The sequence below is a fragment of the Limulus polyphemus genome, unplaced genomic scaffold (assembly GCF_000517525.1).
Source record: "Limulus polyphemus unplaced genomic scaffold, Limulus_polyphemus-2.1.2 Scaffold307, whole genome shotgun sequence".
NCBI classification, from domain to species: domain Eukaryota; kingdom Metazoa; phylum Arthropoda; class Merostomata; order Xiphosura; family Limulidae; genus Limulus; species Limulus polyphemus.
The window spans coordinates 110042-128026 of NW_013665917.1; the positions used below are offsets into that span (position 1 = coordinate 110042).

General features: G+C 35.9%; 1 protein-coding gene across 3 annotated transcripts in view; it reads right to left on the reverse strand.

The window, feature by feature from the left end:
• The window catches only part of LOC106457245, a 79808-nt gene that overhangs the window by 39566 nt on the left and 22257 nt on the right, over nucleotides 1–17985 (reverse strand). For all 3 annotated transcript variants that reach the window (XM_022383080.1, XM_022383082.1, XM_022383081.1), the window contains exons 3-5: nucleotides 9861–10139; nucleotides 6673–6756; nucleotides 5284–5390 (exon numbers count right to left, since the gene is read on the reverse strand). In XM_022383080.1, the coding sequence (XP_022238788.1) occupies nucleotides 5284–5390; nucleotides 6673–6756; nucleotides 9861–10139 (470 nt within the window). The remainder of the gene's footprint in view (nucleotides 1–5283; nucleotides 5391–6672; nucleotides 6757–9860; nucleotides 10140–17985) is intronic.

A 17985-nucleotide genomic window follows, 5' to 3' on the forward strand; every position in this document is an offset into this window, starting at 1 on the left:
TAACAGTAATAGAAAACTAACTAAAGATAGAATAGTATCTACCAATACAACTGTAGAAATAATATATATATATATATATATATATATATATAGAAACTAGTAGAAATCTAAGCACAAGATTTAATAACACTTAAAAGGACCATCACCTTAAATGAGCACATAAAAACTTAACCAGAAAATAAATTATGAAAACAGATATTGTGTGTAGACCAAGGTGGAAACAAATGGAAAATTAAAGAAAAGGTACTAATAACAATACACAAAACAAACATAAATATACATACAAGCTGTCTTTTACATTCATTGAACACACAGCTTCTGTTTAAAGTCAACATAGATTCTATTTTCTCTCTCTCTTTTACACCCAAGGAAGCTTCACTGAAGAAGTAACATGTCTTGATATAAGATTTCTTTTCTGCCCAAGAGCAGCTGAAGCTTTTTCAGAAATTTAGAAGTTCACTAGTAAAATATATACTGACACAAAAGGATTTTTAATCACCCTCTCTCTCCTTGCACTAAATGCAAAGTAACATGACTGTAAGTAAAAGAAGTTATGATAAAAAGAATCATGTACTCCAAAAGATATGTAAAATGTAAAGCCAGTTGAGAAACTCTGAAAAAAAGCGCTCGCTGATTTGCCACTATCTATAAATACATTCATCAAAGGATTTACAGACTGAGTAGATTATGCTGGATTTGACATTTTTATAGACTGTTACTACCTAGGATACAAAAAATGCACAGCAACTGTGCTGTATTAACAGGTGATGAAAACTTCAAATTGAGTTATTAAAATGTCATACATACTTTTCTATTTACTTAAAATACAATTAGTGTAAACTGAATATTGATTTCATTAATTTATTTTCTTTTATTTGGTTTACTTAAAATATTCATTCCAAGTTACATTAGGGCTGCCTGTTCTAGCTGTCTCTACTTTTGAACTGACAGATTAGAAGGAAGGCAGCTAATCAACACCTACCACTAACAACTTTTGGACTACTCTTTACCAATGAATAGTTGGATTGACCATCATATTATAATGCCACAAAGGCTAAAAGGGAGAGCATATTCAAAAACATATTTTGATTCTGAAATCCACAGCTTGCAAGTCAAGTGCCCTAAGTATTGTTGAAGATTGCAACTGACTAATCTAAAGCCAAACAAAAATCATAAATTTTTATCTACGAATGAAAGTGACACTTGAGAACATTAAAATGCCCACACTATTTTAGTAACTTTTCTATAGGGAAATATTTCATATCCCTTGATGGTAAAATCAATTGTTGAGAGAGAGAGAGAGAAAAAAAATTGTGGAAATTGAAGGCTGCATTAAGAAACATATCTGTGTACAAAAACAGGATGAGTTTTCAATAGATCAGAGATAAAATATTCAATTAAAATATGCTGTACTTAAAAACATTTACAAACTAATATATCAGAATTATAACACATGATGAAATATATAATTGAAATCAGCCAGATCTCAAAACTTTTGTGGATATTTCAACAAACATTTCATCAATATCATAGAATGTGTCAGTGAAAGTAAAATTCATGAGAGATTTAAACAAACTTATTTTATAATAACTTATACTCTGAAAAACCACAAATGTTACAGAAATATTTCTTATATTCAATTTGTCATTTTATTTTTTGTTTGAATTTTTCCATGTTTATTTCAAGAAAAAGGAAAGAACTGGTTTCAGTTATACTACTACTAAGCCACATTTTTGACTGAAAATAATTTCACATATTTTCTATGATTCTTATTTCAACTATTAAAAGTTTTATACCTTTGTAAGTTTATAAAAGATGACTACAAGTTACAATTTTCCTCCACAGAAAATGTATTTCCAATACATACTTACCTTATCAAGTTTTCTTGATTATTACTGCCATCTATATCCTCAAAATTTTCCCTCGCCACTAGCCTTGATACTCCCATCTACCCACATGTTTAATGGTTCAGTTGCACTGTAGCATGTAAATAATCATGCGACAACCCTCCACCAACAGGAGTGGTACACACTCTCCTCGTGCAGCTCTCCCTGAATTATAGTCTAACCTCACTTTGAGATTAGGCACCAAGAACAAAAACACCGGAAGTAGGTAGAAAGGGTGGGAAGTGTGAGAAGAGATAAGTATCTATCAGAAATACATTTTCTGTGTAATAAAATTTATACCTTCCAATACAATACCTTACCTCTTCTCACATAAGAGCTAGAATTCCATATTGATCTGGTGTAACCTTACCTAGATGAAGCCCCCTTCATAATGTATCTAAAGACAGCCCATGGAGTGTGACAACTCTCTGAAGAGAAATCACTTGTGACAGACACCACCTCATCTGAACCAGGTATATTCTCTGCCCTTTATGAAAAACTGTTTCACTAAATGAGCAGAAAAGAGGCACATACAATAAATAGTAGAAGATGTCCTAGAAATAGAGTGGACAGGAAAGTATGGAAGAAGCCATGTAAACAGCTCCATCCTCAAACTGTCAAAACTGAGAATGGTATATCCAGTCTCCAAAAGGAAGAGGTCCTTGACCAACTGAGGTTGGACTTGCCCATAGTGTAGAGTGACTAGGACATGTCAGACCATAATCGGGAGATCAACTCCATCCTCAAACCATTGAAACAGGGATTGATACATCCAGTCCCCAGAAGGAGGAGGTCCTCAACCTATTGGGAGATCAACTCAATCCTCAAACTGTTGAGACTGGGAATGATATGTCTAGTACCTGGAATGAAGAGGTCCTCAACCAATATAGGGATCAACTCTATTCTCAAACCATTAGTATCAGGAATGACATTTCCAGTCCCCAGACAGATGAGATCCTGAACCAATCGAATCTAGACACACCCCTAATGTAAAATGATGATGGCACACCAGACTGTAATCCAGAGATCAACTCAATCTTCAGAACTGTTGGGACCAGAAATGAATCATTCAGGCTCTGGAAAGACAGAGATCCTCAACCAATATGAGAGATCAACTCCATCCAAAACCAGTGGTACCAGAAATGGTTCATCTGTCCCATAATAGGAAGAAGGCCTCTACCATTCACCTCAAATGTTAGGATTTATGTTGGTTAGTCCAACTCTAATCCAAAAACCAGACCACCCAGGAATCAACATGCAGGCAGTGGTAGGATGAGAGATCCCAACCAAACAGGTGAACTGCCCTTATTGGTGGATCATTTTTAGTCCACAACCAAACTGCAATGGGAAAAAAATCTGTGCCACAGTAGGAGGAGGGTTTTTCATCCTCTACATCTCAGCAGCACTCAGCAGCGGTAAGGACTACTGTACTTCACTAGGGCGGGATACATTTGGGAGTTCGAAGGAACGCAGCACTGGAAAACAGTGCACTGAGTAACCGCAAGCCCTATTTTGAAAAGCAGACTGATCCCGATTTTGTCGATCTAAGGATCGGAAAGGATGGGGAGCAATCCTCTCATGCATTACTCTTGCTAGTCCACAAATGTACAGTCCAAGACGAACATATTTCAAAGGTTCAAAAGGGGGAAGGGACAGAAAATTAAGGACAAAATTAAGATTCCATTCCCAAAGTTGAAAGAGTTGGTAAGAACGAAGGATCTGGAATGATCGGTACAAAAGGGATATTACCAAAGAGGAAAAAACATGTCAGAACTCAGAAAAATGGAAAATAGAGAATAAAGCAGCCCAACAGTCTGCAATAGTTGACACAGAGAGACCCTTCTAAAACAACCAAGAAATGAAGTCTGAAATATGAGGGAGAGAAGGGCAAGAAGGAATGAGGCCATGATATACCGACCAAAAACACTGCATTTACCTGATACACAGATAAAGAGGAAGGATGGACAAAACAGGAAATAAGGGATGCTACCTAAGTGGAAAGATCAGTCTGTCTGGCAAGGGACCAGACAAAAGCCACGTGTAAAGCCAGAGTGTAGAATGGGTGAAACTGGCATGAGGTTGACAAAGAAGAAATGAGGAGAGAGGAGGAAATAAAAGTGGTGTTAACTGGAAGGGCTAAGGTAGTGCAAACCAAGTTTGAACCTGCCATAACAGTGCTATCAGAAGTACAAGACAAGGCGTGGATTGAATGATGGACAGTACATGGGGAAGAAGACAGATGGAAGGATAAACAAATATATATATATATATATACAGGTTCTTCCATTCTTGGCAGAATGCAACCATTGCTGAAATTGAAAGATGTGGAACAGGAGACCAAAAAAGAGAGTTTTGTATTCTGATGGTTGACAAAAGCATCCAACTGAAAGCAGAACCACTGGAAGACCTGTGGATTGAGGGACCACCCCATGGAGATAATCCTATCGGGATGAGATAACCAAACTGCAACCTGATTGAATGCACTTGGAATATGGCAAGCTTTCAGGTGAATCCACTGGCTGTGTGCCCAATTCAGAAGGTCCAATGTTTGAAAACATAGGGACTGAGAATGAGTGCCCTCTGCCAGGTGGTGTAAGAGACCACAGTTGAATTGTCAGAATGGATCATGACTGTCTTGTCCTGGAGAAGAGGAAGAAAATAATCCAGAGCCCAACAAACCTCCAACAGTTCCAGGAGAATGATATGAAACTTACCACCAACCAGATATTTCCCGAGCATCCAAATATGCCCCCCAACCTGACAGAGATGTATCTGTAAAAAGATGTAAATCAGGTCTGGAAAGTGGAAGAGGAACTCCAGTCATGGTGTTGTCTCTGTTTAGGTAAAGTCTGTTTGCAGGGAGGAAGGAAGGGAAATACTAGAATCCAGGAGATCTCTGGCAAGGACCCATTGATTGTGTACAACGCAATGAAGAGATCTCATGTAAGCCTGACACAGAGGAGTTAGGGTTTCCATGAATGCCCAAGTCTCCAAAAGTGATATAACCTCTCGCATGGGTAGCGTAGGAGAGGATTGTGCCTTTTGAGCTGCTAGCTCCATGTACTGAAGATGAACTGGAGATGGTTGGAGCCAGACTGAGGTATGAGTTGAAAAAAGACCCCAAGATGAACCAGATATTGATTTGGGGTCAGTACAGACTTAGATTTCTCCACCTTGACCAACAAACAAAAATGTGCAGCTTTTAGAGAAAAAACTGATAAAAGATAAAAAATAAAAGTGTCTTAAAAAATAATGTGACATAAACTCAAAGTTTTCTAAAAATTGAAACTATAATATCAAATGTGCTCAATAAATGATTTGTAAACTACAACTCAACTTCCAGTATTTAAAAACTTTAGAAAGAATGTTTATCTTAACTTAATCAAAAATGAATTACCAGTTTCTGTCCAGTTGGACTGGAGTAATAAATATCAGCCATTCTCCCCTTCTTGTTTTGAAGTTTGCCTTCTACAACTGCTCGAAAAACTATTTCTCTTTTCCATCCTGAGAAAGATAATATACAAAGAACTGAAAATCCTTATAATAAGTGAATTAAAACCAGGATAAAAAACTATAATTCAAATAAAAAAAGAACCTGTTACTTTCAGTTTGACTGTATGTTTTATCATTGTAGCTGAAACAAATATCAGAATATCTAAATGAGTATACTTCTTCAAGAATATTGTAACCAAATGCTTGGTATTTTCTAACACATCATATTTTTAAGTACTATTCCTGTGTTGTAAACAGCTCCAATGACACTTTTATTATCGAATGCAAAACACAAACAAGTTAAACCAATTACAACCTCTGAATACATATTGTCATGTCTATCAATCATCATAACATTAAATGGCATTTTAATAAACAAAATCAACTCAAAATCATTATTCAATACAGCACATAATGTTTATAATTCTGAATGTTATAATCATGATGCTCTGTACAATAATTGCAATAGATAATTTCCTCTTAGATTCATTACACTCTCCCCAATATAGTGAGTGTGTGTGAAGCATAATGAGCTCTTGAGAGGTTGTACTTTGATGAAAAACATTTTAGATAAAAATACTCAGTTCACATGACATACTTGCATGACAGAATAAATACTAGAACTTTTCAAATCTATGAGTGAAGAACCTAACAATGCCAAATAGAAATAAATACAAATGTGGACCCACTGGTGGTTAATGTCTGTAACAGCATCAAAAATTAATAAAATTGCCAACTGGAAAGAAATTATTAATTAAGGCCAAAAATAACATAGCCAAGTTGAATGTAGAATGCTCTGATGTATGCATGTCACGATCATTTTCAGCACTAGCTATGTAATCCTGAATGCAGGTAATTTTGAGGATAAAGACAATAATGAATATTTAGTATATTCGATTACTCTATTGTTTACAGCCTGTAAATTTTATTACTAATATTAATACTCCAAGTAAATACTTCCAACTTACAGTAAACATGGTACAACAAATATAAGGATGTTTATATTGTACAGGGTGCATAATGGTGGAATTGTTTATGGCAATACCTGTATCTTTATTGTCAAATATTCAAATACAATTCAAATAAGTAATGAATATTTGAAAAGTTACAGTTTGTTTCAGCTTTAGTTATTATAAAAGGTATCTATAAAAGTCTGAGTAAAGTCTTAAATCATGAATTTTTCAAATCATTGCAACAACAAAAAATAAAAATTGCTCATTTTAAATTGTTTTATTCTTATTCCTAAAAAAAATCCTGAATACAACTTAGTTTAAGCTGTCACATCATAACTCACCATGCTGAAAAGGTTTTTTATACGATTCATTTTCGAGAGTTTCAAGCTTTGGAGGTTCATCATTTTCTTCTCTTCTTGGTGTTGCTGGAGAAAACATTCAAAGAGAGACTTTATATTTATATTTTATTTTTCTTACTAGCCACAGTTCTAGTGTACTAAAAGTTATCAAGTACAAACATGAAGATCAATTTTATTAAGGAATATATGATTAAAAACTCATTTATTGTAATAAGATTTTAATTAAAAAAAGCATTAAAGTTTAATTTCTAATACAGCATTGTCCATTTAGGAAGTAATTGATTTTTTTTACTGAAAATGTCCTTGAATAAAATAATTAAGCACAGATGTAGTAAATAAAAAATTATAAATACTTCATCTATAAAATCCAACAGGTAACATACTGTCTTAGATTGATGCATACAGTAGACAAGCATGCTTTATAAAGACATTTATACTATTACCCACAATGTGTCATGTTTCTGGATTTATGTTAGAAAAAGTTAAACAATCAAATTAAAATAATCATACCACTTAGGATTTCAGGGAAGGCAGCCAGTTAACAGCACCCACCCTTAATTCCTGGGCTAGTCTTCTCTGATCAAATAATGGGATTTGACTATTATGCTTAACAGTACACTCATGCCCTCAAAGTACACAGTGTACTTTTATGACAACAGACCATGTACCATGGATTCACAGTTTGGGCACACTAACCATTATGCTATGCTCAACCCAACTTTAAAAGAGAATAAATTCATTAAAATTATGAGAAATTTGTGATCATAAGGTAAAATTTCAAGAACAAAATTTTCACCCCAACAAGAAACTTGCTTAGTAAAATTCCATGGTGCACCAGATCAACAAGCACACAACTTGTATCGTTTACTTATATACAGAAAAGATGTCATCCTGCCCCTTTTACTTCCTGATCTGTCCAAGTTGCATAAATTACAATAATTAAATTTTAATAATAATCACAGCAATATTATAAACATTCTGAAGGAAACAAAACCTTTTTTCATAACTATGATTTCAGATCCAAATCAGACTGAAAGTAGCATTGCAACATTCATTGTAGAACGGCATCCAACTGAACTTGAAAATATACATACAACTTCAGTCAAATACTATGTGTTAAGGAATTTACTGCTGTAATGTCATTTACTAATAGTTAGTTAAGAATTGAACAACTCTGTATAAACCATTATCAGTGATAGAAAAGTCCAACCAAAGGAGCTCAGTCATGCACTTAAGTCACAATAATGTGCACATATAAATCTTGACTGCTAAATCTTTAGTGAAATAATATTTATAAATTTCTGCAAGAAGACCTAAGCTTTGCTTTAATCTCTGAATCAAATTTTGATCTTCCTTCCTGAACAAGAATTCAATAGCACAAAGCGTATTATTTATTCTTCACTGGTCAAACTACTAAATATTTTTGACAGTCAGCAGGTACAAGTTAGGAACATAAGTCAATTACAGTTATGTGATACTAAAGAATAAAACAACTGTAAACAAATACTATAGTTGAGTTTAGAGCTGGGAGACTTAATCAATATAACTGATTACCTATGAGCAGCAATTACATTGTTTAGAGTCACATAAAGTAATCAATTTATTGATATTAGTTGTTTCGATTGCTACTGTTTTCGATTATTCCAACAATCAATTAATTGAAATTACGATTAACTTGATTTTCATGAAACTAATCAACTAATCCCATCTAAGGGACAAGTATGACTCCATGACTAAATGAGGTAGGACCAAGAAGCAGTTCAGAGCCAATAGCTCTATGACAGGGCACTAGTCCCCAGACACCTTGGGGACAACAAACAGATCAGAATAAAAACCCAGATGAGAGGAATCCCCCAGTTGATGCTACCTTTATGAAGCAGGTCCAGCACCACCACTAAAAGATGCTGGCAGTAAATTGGGTCCAGAGTAGGAGGTAGGTAAATGTGATGGTGGGATAACAGAGGAGGAGAATTGAAACAGAAGACCAGACTCTCTAAGACAAACTACAAAACCCAAAGGTACATAGCAAAGGCCCACTAGATGCAAGCAAAGCAGAGGAGCCCAGCCCTCACACGATCTGAAGCTACTACAAAGCCTCTGAGACTGTCGGTTGCCCCAGAAAGGTGCCACTAGTATTGGTAGTGAACCACAGGAATATGAGAGGTTGGAATCCAAAAGGAGAGGAAGGAGGAGAGTGAGACACAGGAGGGAGTTGAGACAAATGGGACGATGATGAGGAAAGGGAGGAATGCAACCATACCTGATGCCATTTGGAGCTCCAAATGCAACTCAAAAATCGAAAAGAAAAGATTTGAAAAAAATGTGTGTGTTTGGAATAACACTTGAAACATGAGTAAGTAAAATTAATGAACTAGTAAACAAAAATGCAATTAATCAACACAAATTCAAAAAAGGAAACAAGTAAGAAAGCATGAGCAAAAACATCCTATCAGTAAGAAGTGGTTATGGAATGCATGAAAGAGAGGGCGCTAGTGAGAATAGGAGTTGTGTCTCACTCCTATTAGTGGAGGGTTGCTGCATGATCACTTGCATGATAGCATGCAGATGTCTCACGTGAATACAGGTGAGAGTATCAAGGCTAGTACCAAGCAAAAACTTGCTCATATAGAGGGCAGTATAAGTCGAGAAAAACTATTTGTGAGATGAGGTGAGATATCGTATTGGAAAAAAGTTTCTTGAGCTGACATACTGATTAGGTAATTTTACACATTTTAAGTTGTTTTTCATTAAATATGATATTGTATTGATAGGTAAATGCATTTGTTATTACTTTTATACTTCACAGTAAATGATAATGGTATGTTTTCATGAAGCCACAAAAAGAGTTTATTCTACTTTCTCATTTCATACTGTTATCATAATCATTAAAAAAAAAATATTTGATCTTATGTACTGTTATTTAGCAAACAATACACTCAAAAGCAAAGAAATAAAATGGAAAGTAAAAACAACTCTTCTTGTCTTATTATTGTCTTATTTTGCTAATAACAGCTAATTTTCTGCAAATGAGGAAATTTTCAGTAAGCAGAGAACTAAGAAAAAAAATTATGCATGAACCTTAACATTGAAAACAAGTCAAAATGAGTCAAAATTATACAAGATTCTATACTAAAACCTCACTTAGATGAAATAAAAGTATAAAAATTTACCTTTACTTTCAGTGTCTGCAGGTGATGCTGAATACTTCCTTTTAGCTCCTCCAGATAATGGTTTTCCAACTTGTTCTTTATGAAATCCATTATGAGATAGTGTTTTGAGGTGTGCAGTGGTATACACAGTTCCTGCTTTTATTTTTTCAGCTTCTTGTTTCACAAAAGACTTGTACTCTTTCATTATTTCTAAAGGACGTGATGGAGTTTTTAAAGATGCTTCATCTAACTCAGAATCAACAGATGATGTCCTCATAGTGCTTTCTATGGTAGACCTTTCTGGTTAAAAATTATCATTATATATTTATGAAAAACGATTATAGTACATACACATACATTTTACTTCTACAAACATGCAAAACAGATTATATGATGGGTTGATATATGTTTTGTCTACTAGATAACAATTATAACAAAAAAAGTGGAAGTCTACATTTTCCAATACTGACAATGTATTTCTGATAATACTTACCTCTACTCACACTTTAGCTTTACCCCCACAATAGTTTCTCTTCTTTTTCCATCTAAGCATTGATATAAATTCTATCTCACTTGCTCCAGTCTTTTTATCCCACTATGTCACCCCTAGTGATTTTAATCTTGTGACTCCCTCCACCTACATCAATGTGCCCTTTATACCTGATCCATATATAAGCTCCTCGTTATTCTTTCTTATTCACTTTTTGAGGCAGGCAAGATTATCAGACCCAAACTCCAGCTATCATGGGGAGGAAAGGTTGAAAAGGTGTGAGAAGAGGTAAGTATTATTAGAAATATATTTTTGGTACAGGAAAATGTAAACTTCTGAAACACACTTACCTTCTCTCAAGCTTTAGCTAGAATCCACACTGACTAGGTGGATGGGCCAGTGAGAGCTAGATCCACACAGAAAGCATCTGCATAGAAAAACAGGTTTGCAAAGTTGAGATATAATAAAGCACACTAGTGGGGGTCCACACTACTTCTGGAACAGGTATGCTCTTCGCTCCCAGATAAAGTGAAATCTAAACGTGAGTGGTCAAGGGCAACTGAGGCAACACTGTTCATTATCATGAGATTCGTCTAGGACCCAACCACATATACAAGGTTTCACATCTTGTCATTAGAATTATAAAGCTGAGGACACAAAACTAGATCCAAGATGTAGTGGCTAGGGCATGAGGACTATAATATGATATAACTGTATAATAGGAAGATGACATGAAGAGAACCCAACCTGAAAGTTACAGGATGTTGCATGTAGAGCCACAGGAACTACAAAGAGAAGGCAAGCAACATTTAAGTGGACAAACCCTCACTGTAAGCACAAAATGCAACAAACTGAACTCGAAATTATGGGCCCCAGCACCCAACCTGAAAGTTACAGAATGTCACATGTGAGCCACCGGAATTATGAAGGGAAGGCAAGCAACATCCAACTGGACAAGTCTTCCCCCAACCTGAAGAAGCTCAGAATGCAACAAACTGAACTCAGAATTATGGAGCCAATTCACACCTCACTCAATCTGAAGATACAGAGATCATCCAGCCTTAGATTATGAACCTAGCTGAATCCTAGCTACTCAACCTGGGAGACAAGGTAACACCTCCTGCCCCTGGAATTATGAGGAGGATGTGGAACAACCGAAATTTAGCCAATGGCTTATGGATGTGATTCTATGTGTGCAGAATTACAAGTCAAGGACCCTCTTCTGTTATTATGGAAAGTAAGAAAATGACTAAAAAGAAGGGCCATGCTCACATAACCGGATAGCAAAGTGTCTTCTCTGAACTGGAATTATGAGGAGGCTCCCATGTAGGTTGGACCGCCTCCTCACCCACCATCTGGGAAAACCATCCAGGGTTAAGGTGGAAGGGTATCCAGCTTTGCCCTCTTCTCCTTGAGTGGAATAAGGAGTACAAACATCACTCCAAAGACTGGAAACTAAGAGTGGTAAGGACTCCCTTGCTCTACTAGAAGAGAGGGTAGAGTTGTGTTGTAGAGTCCTGAGGAACAATGCTCCAGAAACAGTGCATTTGGTGATCCATATTCCTGATTTTGAAAAGCAACCCAACCCCACTTTGTTCAATTCAGAGATTAGCAGGGATGGGCAACATCTCTTTATGCTTTATTCATGATAGTCCATGAGTGGCAGTCCAGTATTGTATGTTATATTTGATATGGAATAATTGTTCACCACCCAGAAAGCATTAAGGCAGTCTTATGGAACACTCCATCTCAACAGAGCTTGCTGCTACCAGGAATTAGTTATTAATCTATTAGTAGCTAATGCAGATTTGCAAAAGTATATCTGACCAGGCAATACTCGCCACTAAGTGAGATCTAAATGAGAATGATGAGAAGGTCCCTGAAAAGGAACGAAGTTACTCATCTCTGTAACAATTGGGCCGGGGAGTGTAGAATAGCCATGGGGTGGCCAAAACCCATCTGAGGAGGAGACTGCTAAATCCTGTAAGTATTGAGATATAAAGATGTTAGGTGTGGTCCATATTCCAGCCCATACAATTCTCTCCAGTGGGAAACACAAACGAGCTGTGAGGGACATTGATATACATCAAACTTGATGAGATGATACCCTAAGAAGTCTCCACTCCTTCAATGAAAGACCAGAGTAAGCTATCTAAACCAACTGATGAATCCAACTTGTCAAAGTGACAGAGGATAAGTCAAGTGATACCAAAAGATCTCATTGGATAAATAACTGGTGACAGAACAGGGTATAGAAAAATTATCCAGATCTGAATGGTCTTAAGTTGGAAATGGAGGGAAGATGAAAAGGAGAGAAAGCCTTACCTCCCTCCCTAGCTGTTACATTTTTAGGTAGAAAGGACCTGTATGGATACCACAGAACATAATTGGAATGGTACAGTGTGAACATGAAGTGCAAATACATCTGAACACTGATGCCATTTAGCCAATAACAGAAGAAAATATGTTGTAAGTGAAAGGCAATATAGGGAACATGACCCCAAAGTTTCAAAAGGTAGACATGTTAATGCATGTAGAACCACTGTGATATTCCAATTAGGAACCTGGAAAGGGTGACAAGGATAGATAACCGGAAATGATTTCAAAAAAGTAATGACAAAACAGAGGACTCAAAACTAAACTTCTCTTACAAAAACAAAAAGTATCTGATAAGGCAGCATTATACAAGGCAACAGACAAAGTCACCAAATCTTTGTCAAACAACCATGTCAAAAATTGAGAGACACGTGATGCAGTGGGACATGAAGGGTTAAACCCATGTCTGAGAGATCATTGATGATAAGTAAACCACTTCATTTGATAAACTTCCAAAGAATGATGTCGATTGAAAGATGTTAATAAGGATGCCACTCAAGACGTCAATCCCTGGTGTCATACAATGGCCACATAAAAGCCAAGCACAAAGTGACTGCTGAATGAAAAATGTCCAACCAAGGTTGATGTGAGAGAGATGGCCAGGGAGGAAGGGGAAGAGGCTGACACTCCTGAAGATACTGGAAGAGTGGAAACCAGGGTTGACACAGCCAATGTGGTGCCACCAGAAGAACTTGACATGACCTGGAGGAAATCAGTACCAGAACCTTGGAGAGTACACGAATTGGAGGGAATGCAGAAAGATGAAGACCTGTCCAATCCTGGCTGAGAGCATCTACTCCCAAAGCAGAGGGTGAGGTACTGGGGACCAGAAGAACAGGAGCTGGGCAGTCCAGTGTGTGGCAAAAGCATTGATCTGTGATGACCCTAGACAAGAGCAGATCCAACACAAAACTTGAGGATGAAGCATCTATTCTGTAGGAAGAGCCCTGTTGGGATGAGGTAACTGGTCAGTCACTAGATTCATTATCCCTGGAACATGACAAGCAAGGAGAATAATTTGGTGTTTGTATGCCCAAAGAAGAAGATCCCATTGTTCTGAAACAAAGATCTGCAGTGACTGCCCCCTTACTTTGAAATGTATGACACTACTGTGGAATGGTGGGAAGGGGCAAGAAGAAGTCAGTCATTCATGGAATGGTGACTGTGAATGCCAGGGGAGTGAAGATGATAAAGAAAAACTCTGACTATCCAGCAAAAAAGGTATGGAGCAGATGCAAGGCCAAATGGCAGTGAATGAAACTGAAAAACCTGGTAATTGTGCATGAAACAGAGAGAATGCCTTGAAGACTCAGTAACTGAGATATGAAGGTAGGCACCAAAGGGAAAGAAACTACTCCACTGTAAACTAAGGAAGTGATGGAGACGACAAAAGTTGATGACCAGTCACCAACTGTCTGTCCTTTCGGTACGACTAACAGTTGAGAGTAAATAACCTCAAGAGGAGGTGACACACTCTATGGTCACTTTGTGCAGATTATCCTGGATAACTTGTGCTTGATAGTTGGAAGTAAAAAGGTCCTTGGGAGTGGAAAGCCAACCAGTATGAGCAACAGAGGAGGAGATGTGAACTGACTGACCAATCTGCTTCTGAGAGCTTGAATGACCCACTGATCTGTGGTGAATGTCTCCCATACTGACCTGAACCTTCTGAGACAAGACCCCAAATGACCTGACCCCATAAGTTAGTCACAGATGCCAAAATCTGCATTTCACACTGGAGGAGGATCCCACTGATAAGATCGAAATCACCCTTATGTTTTAATGAATCATGGCATTGAAGCAGGAGGTTTGGAAACTCAAACAAGAGATGCAGTAAACCATCCTGTAGAAGAACTTTGGGACAGTCAAGAAGCCAGTGTAGTAGAGGCAAGGCACTTAACAACAATTTAATGGGAGAAGGACAGGTGTGTAAGGAACACCTTTAAAGACCCAATGGTCCCTTGTTGTCCATATGTCAAAAAAAAATCACTGTTATTCCATTTGTAAAAAATTCCAAAGCATATATTATTTCACAAACATTAATCAATTTAGGATATGATGTACATTATTGCAACTTGTTTAACTTGATTTTATTTTTGAAGAGAATAAACAAAGTCATAACTGCAAACTTAAAAAATGAAACCGTATTAAAAAAGATTCCTTTCAGCAAGTTTATTTAACAGTAATATATATAAATAATATATATTATACTATACAATAATTTATTACTAAAAGAAATGAGCAATAAGATTAGTAAAAAAAAATTACAATTAGTAACATACATAAACAGACACAAGTAATATATACTATGTAATAATTCATTAATGAAACAAAGAAGCATTTAAGATTACAATGTTATACTATCCAATGTTCAAGACCAATCAAACTATTATGCATTTTTTGCTGTTTTCTAACAGATTAAATTTCTTCCAATATGTATCAAATGCATTTGCCCAGTACTGATAAATTCATTCAATCTTTTTTTTTTAAGTTGCTGGAGAATGAAAGAAAGTAGAAGGGTGTGTGTAGTAGGTCTAGGTATCTCATCTCGCATCCAAAAGCTTTAGCATTCACAAAACATAAAAAATGCTGTTTTCAAATAGTAAATTCCAATTTTTTCAACTTTCATTATATTAAAAGAATGTACAGTTTATTATAAAACTTACAACTAATAGGTTAACTTTAAAACTTGCACCTTTATATGTACTGGCCTAACCTGGTTTGGTTGGTAACAAAATGATGCACTTCCCTTCATAATGGGTCTAGCTATGCCAGCATATATGAGCCTGACTCTTTTCAGGACATTTATTAAAAACACTGAATTCACAGTGTAGTACAGTAAAAATATATTAAATTTCTAAAAAAAAACCATCCAATATGACTAAGAACTGCTCAGCTTTTCTTTAAAACTGACAATTTGTTATAAGCACAATGACCAATCACAATGAACTACGTAACTATAGTTACCATGATCCAAAGAAAGAAATCAAATTTGCATCATGTTGAATTTTTTCAAGTTTCAATTTCAGGAACACATTTCATTCTTTTAAATGCAATTCCTAAAACAAAAGCAGGTTAAATGGATATGAAGTTAACATTTTCCCTACTTGAAAATGTGTTTTTGAGAAATACTTACCTCACTACAGAACAGATATCTTACACCCCATTTCCAAGCCAAAATGTTTTTTTATGTGCTCCAGTACCTGTCTATACTGCAAGCAGCATTAGACTATATTCCTCCACCAACAGAAGGATGACACATCCTCTTTACCTATTACTCCTCTTGATCACTTTGTCTATATCAATAACTTGTTCTTGACAAAGCAGAAGATACATGTGAGTAGAGGGTAGGAAGGGTGAGTGGTTCTATGAAGGGGTGAGTGAGTATTTATCTGAAATACATTTTTAGGTGAGGCAAGTGTTATCTTCAGAACACGTTACTCATCTTTTCATAGAAAAGATAGCTAGATTCTGATGTGAAGATAGTGAATGGAGGGGATCAATGCAGAGAAAGAAATTAATAGGATGAGCTCTTTTCTGAAAATATAATGTTAGAAAGAGAGATCTCACAGATGTGTGTGTATGTGTGTGATTGTGGAGGGGGGGGGGAGCTAATGAGTACATCATCCAGTGGATGACCTCACCCATCTCAAAAAGGAAATACTCTTCTCCCAGTACAAGCAGTAGTTCAAAAAGTTTCTGTCAAAATAACTTCCTTCATAAAGCTATAGTGTTGCAAAGTGGGGAGAATGTGAAGACTGTTCATCACCTATATATCCTAGGGGTTGGTAGATCACATAAGACAAAGGGAATATTTCAACCCATACAGTATGTAAGAAACACTTACAAGAATAAGCAGGTAGGAGAAGTACATGTTCTCCTACTCCACTATAAGAAATTAGTATGGAAGAATTCTAGGAATACCACAGGCTGGTGGACCACACACAAAAAATTCCATCATACAGTCACTCATTAAGACTGTGTAATGTGTTACTGTGAATAGGGATAGCAGAAGCTTGCCAGTTGAGTGGGTTTGGAACTACAATTAGTGCTGTTCTTTTTTTTCTTTGTATTGTACTCTTTTGTATTTCTTTGTAAATAAATACCGCTGAAGCAGTCTTGCAGAACACTGTCTAAAAAGCAAACACTGAATATGAACAGATGAGCTTAACAATTCCTACATGCAGATTTTGAGAGAGAGAAGTATTCAGTGTAAGGCAACACCAGCAATGTTCCATTCAGAGGTAGGCAGCTAGAGGAGGAAAAGGCCATACCTGTTAAAGTATTTTGAAAAATAAAATAAATCTTATGTTCTATATTAATGCCTACATTTTATTTGTTTTGCATAAAAAATTATTGAAAATCTGTATATTTTTTTTAGCAAAAGGCTCAAAGATTTTCTTGTCCCACTATATACTATTCTTCAAGGTGAAATCTTTTGGTATGAGGCACAGACCAGTTGTGCCACTTGGCTAATTTTTTATCTGTACAATGTGTCTATACTTGTGAAGGAAACAGCCAAAATGAGCCACATCTTCATATCAGGTTTAGTAATAAAATTTTTAGACTGGCCACACAGCTAATGGGGCTGATCAGAATCTAGTTTAAAAACAACCAATGTTCATCATTTTAAGAAAAGATTTCAATAAGAGGAGAAAGCAAGCTCATAAGGTCACATTAATTAGTGGCTGATACAAGTTTAACAATCTTGTGATCATTTAGTGTTTCTAAGATAAATACAATTAAAAAGTAAGTTTCATTAAATGACTGACATTTACTTGGTTAGAATCTTGTTTTGGAGTTTATTTCTGAGTTCTACAATTGACTCAATAGTTAGGCTTTAATTAACATGATGGTAGTTGTTGGTTACCAACATGTTAATTAAGAATGGTTGTTTTTGGAGCCAACTCAGTAAGATTTTTTTATCAGCTACTTTATGAGAAATGTTTTCAAATTATTGTTCCCTCATGGTCTGGACAGTGAAAATTCTGCCTTCTATATGTATATCTGTAGCTCAGCATCCTACCAAAGATGTCCTCATGCTCAGCTCTACCAATGATATACAATTATTTATTTACAATAAATATTTTTATTGCTTATATTTATATAAAAACTAAGCCCATTAAATTAAGCAGTTTAGAGCATAATAATTTAAGCACTATCATAGTAGCTGTAATAGAATAAAATGTAATGAAATCCAACTTTGCATTTCAACTACCGTATTTTTTCAGAATGTAAGATGCACCCTTATTTTGAAGACAAAGGTTTGGGGAAAAAAAG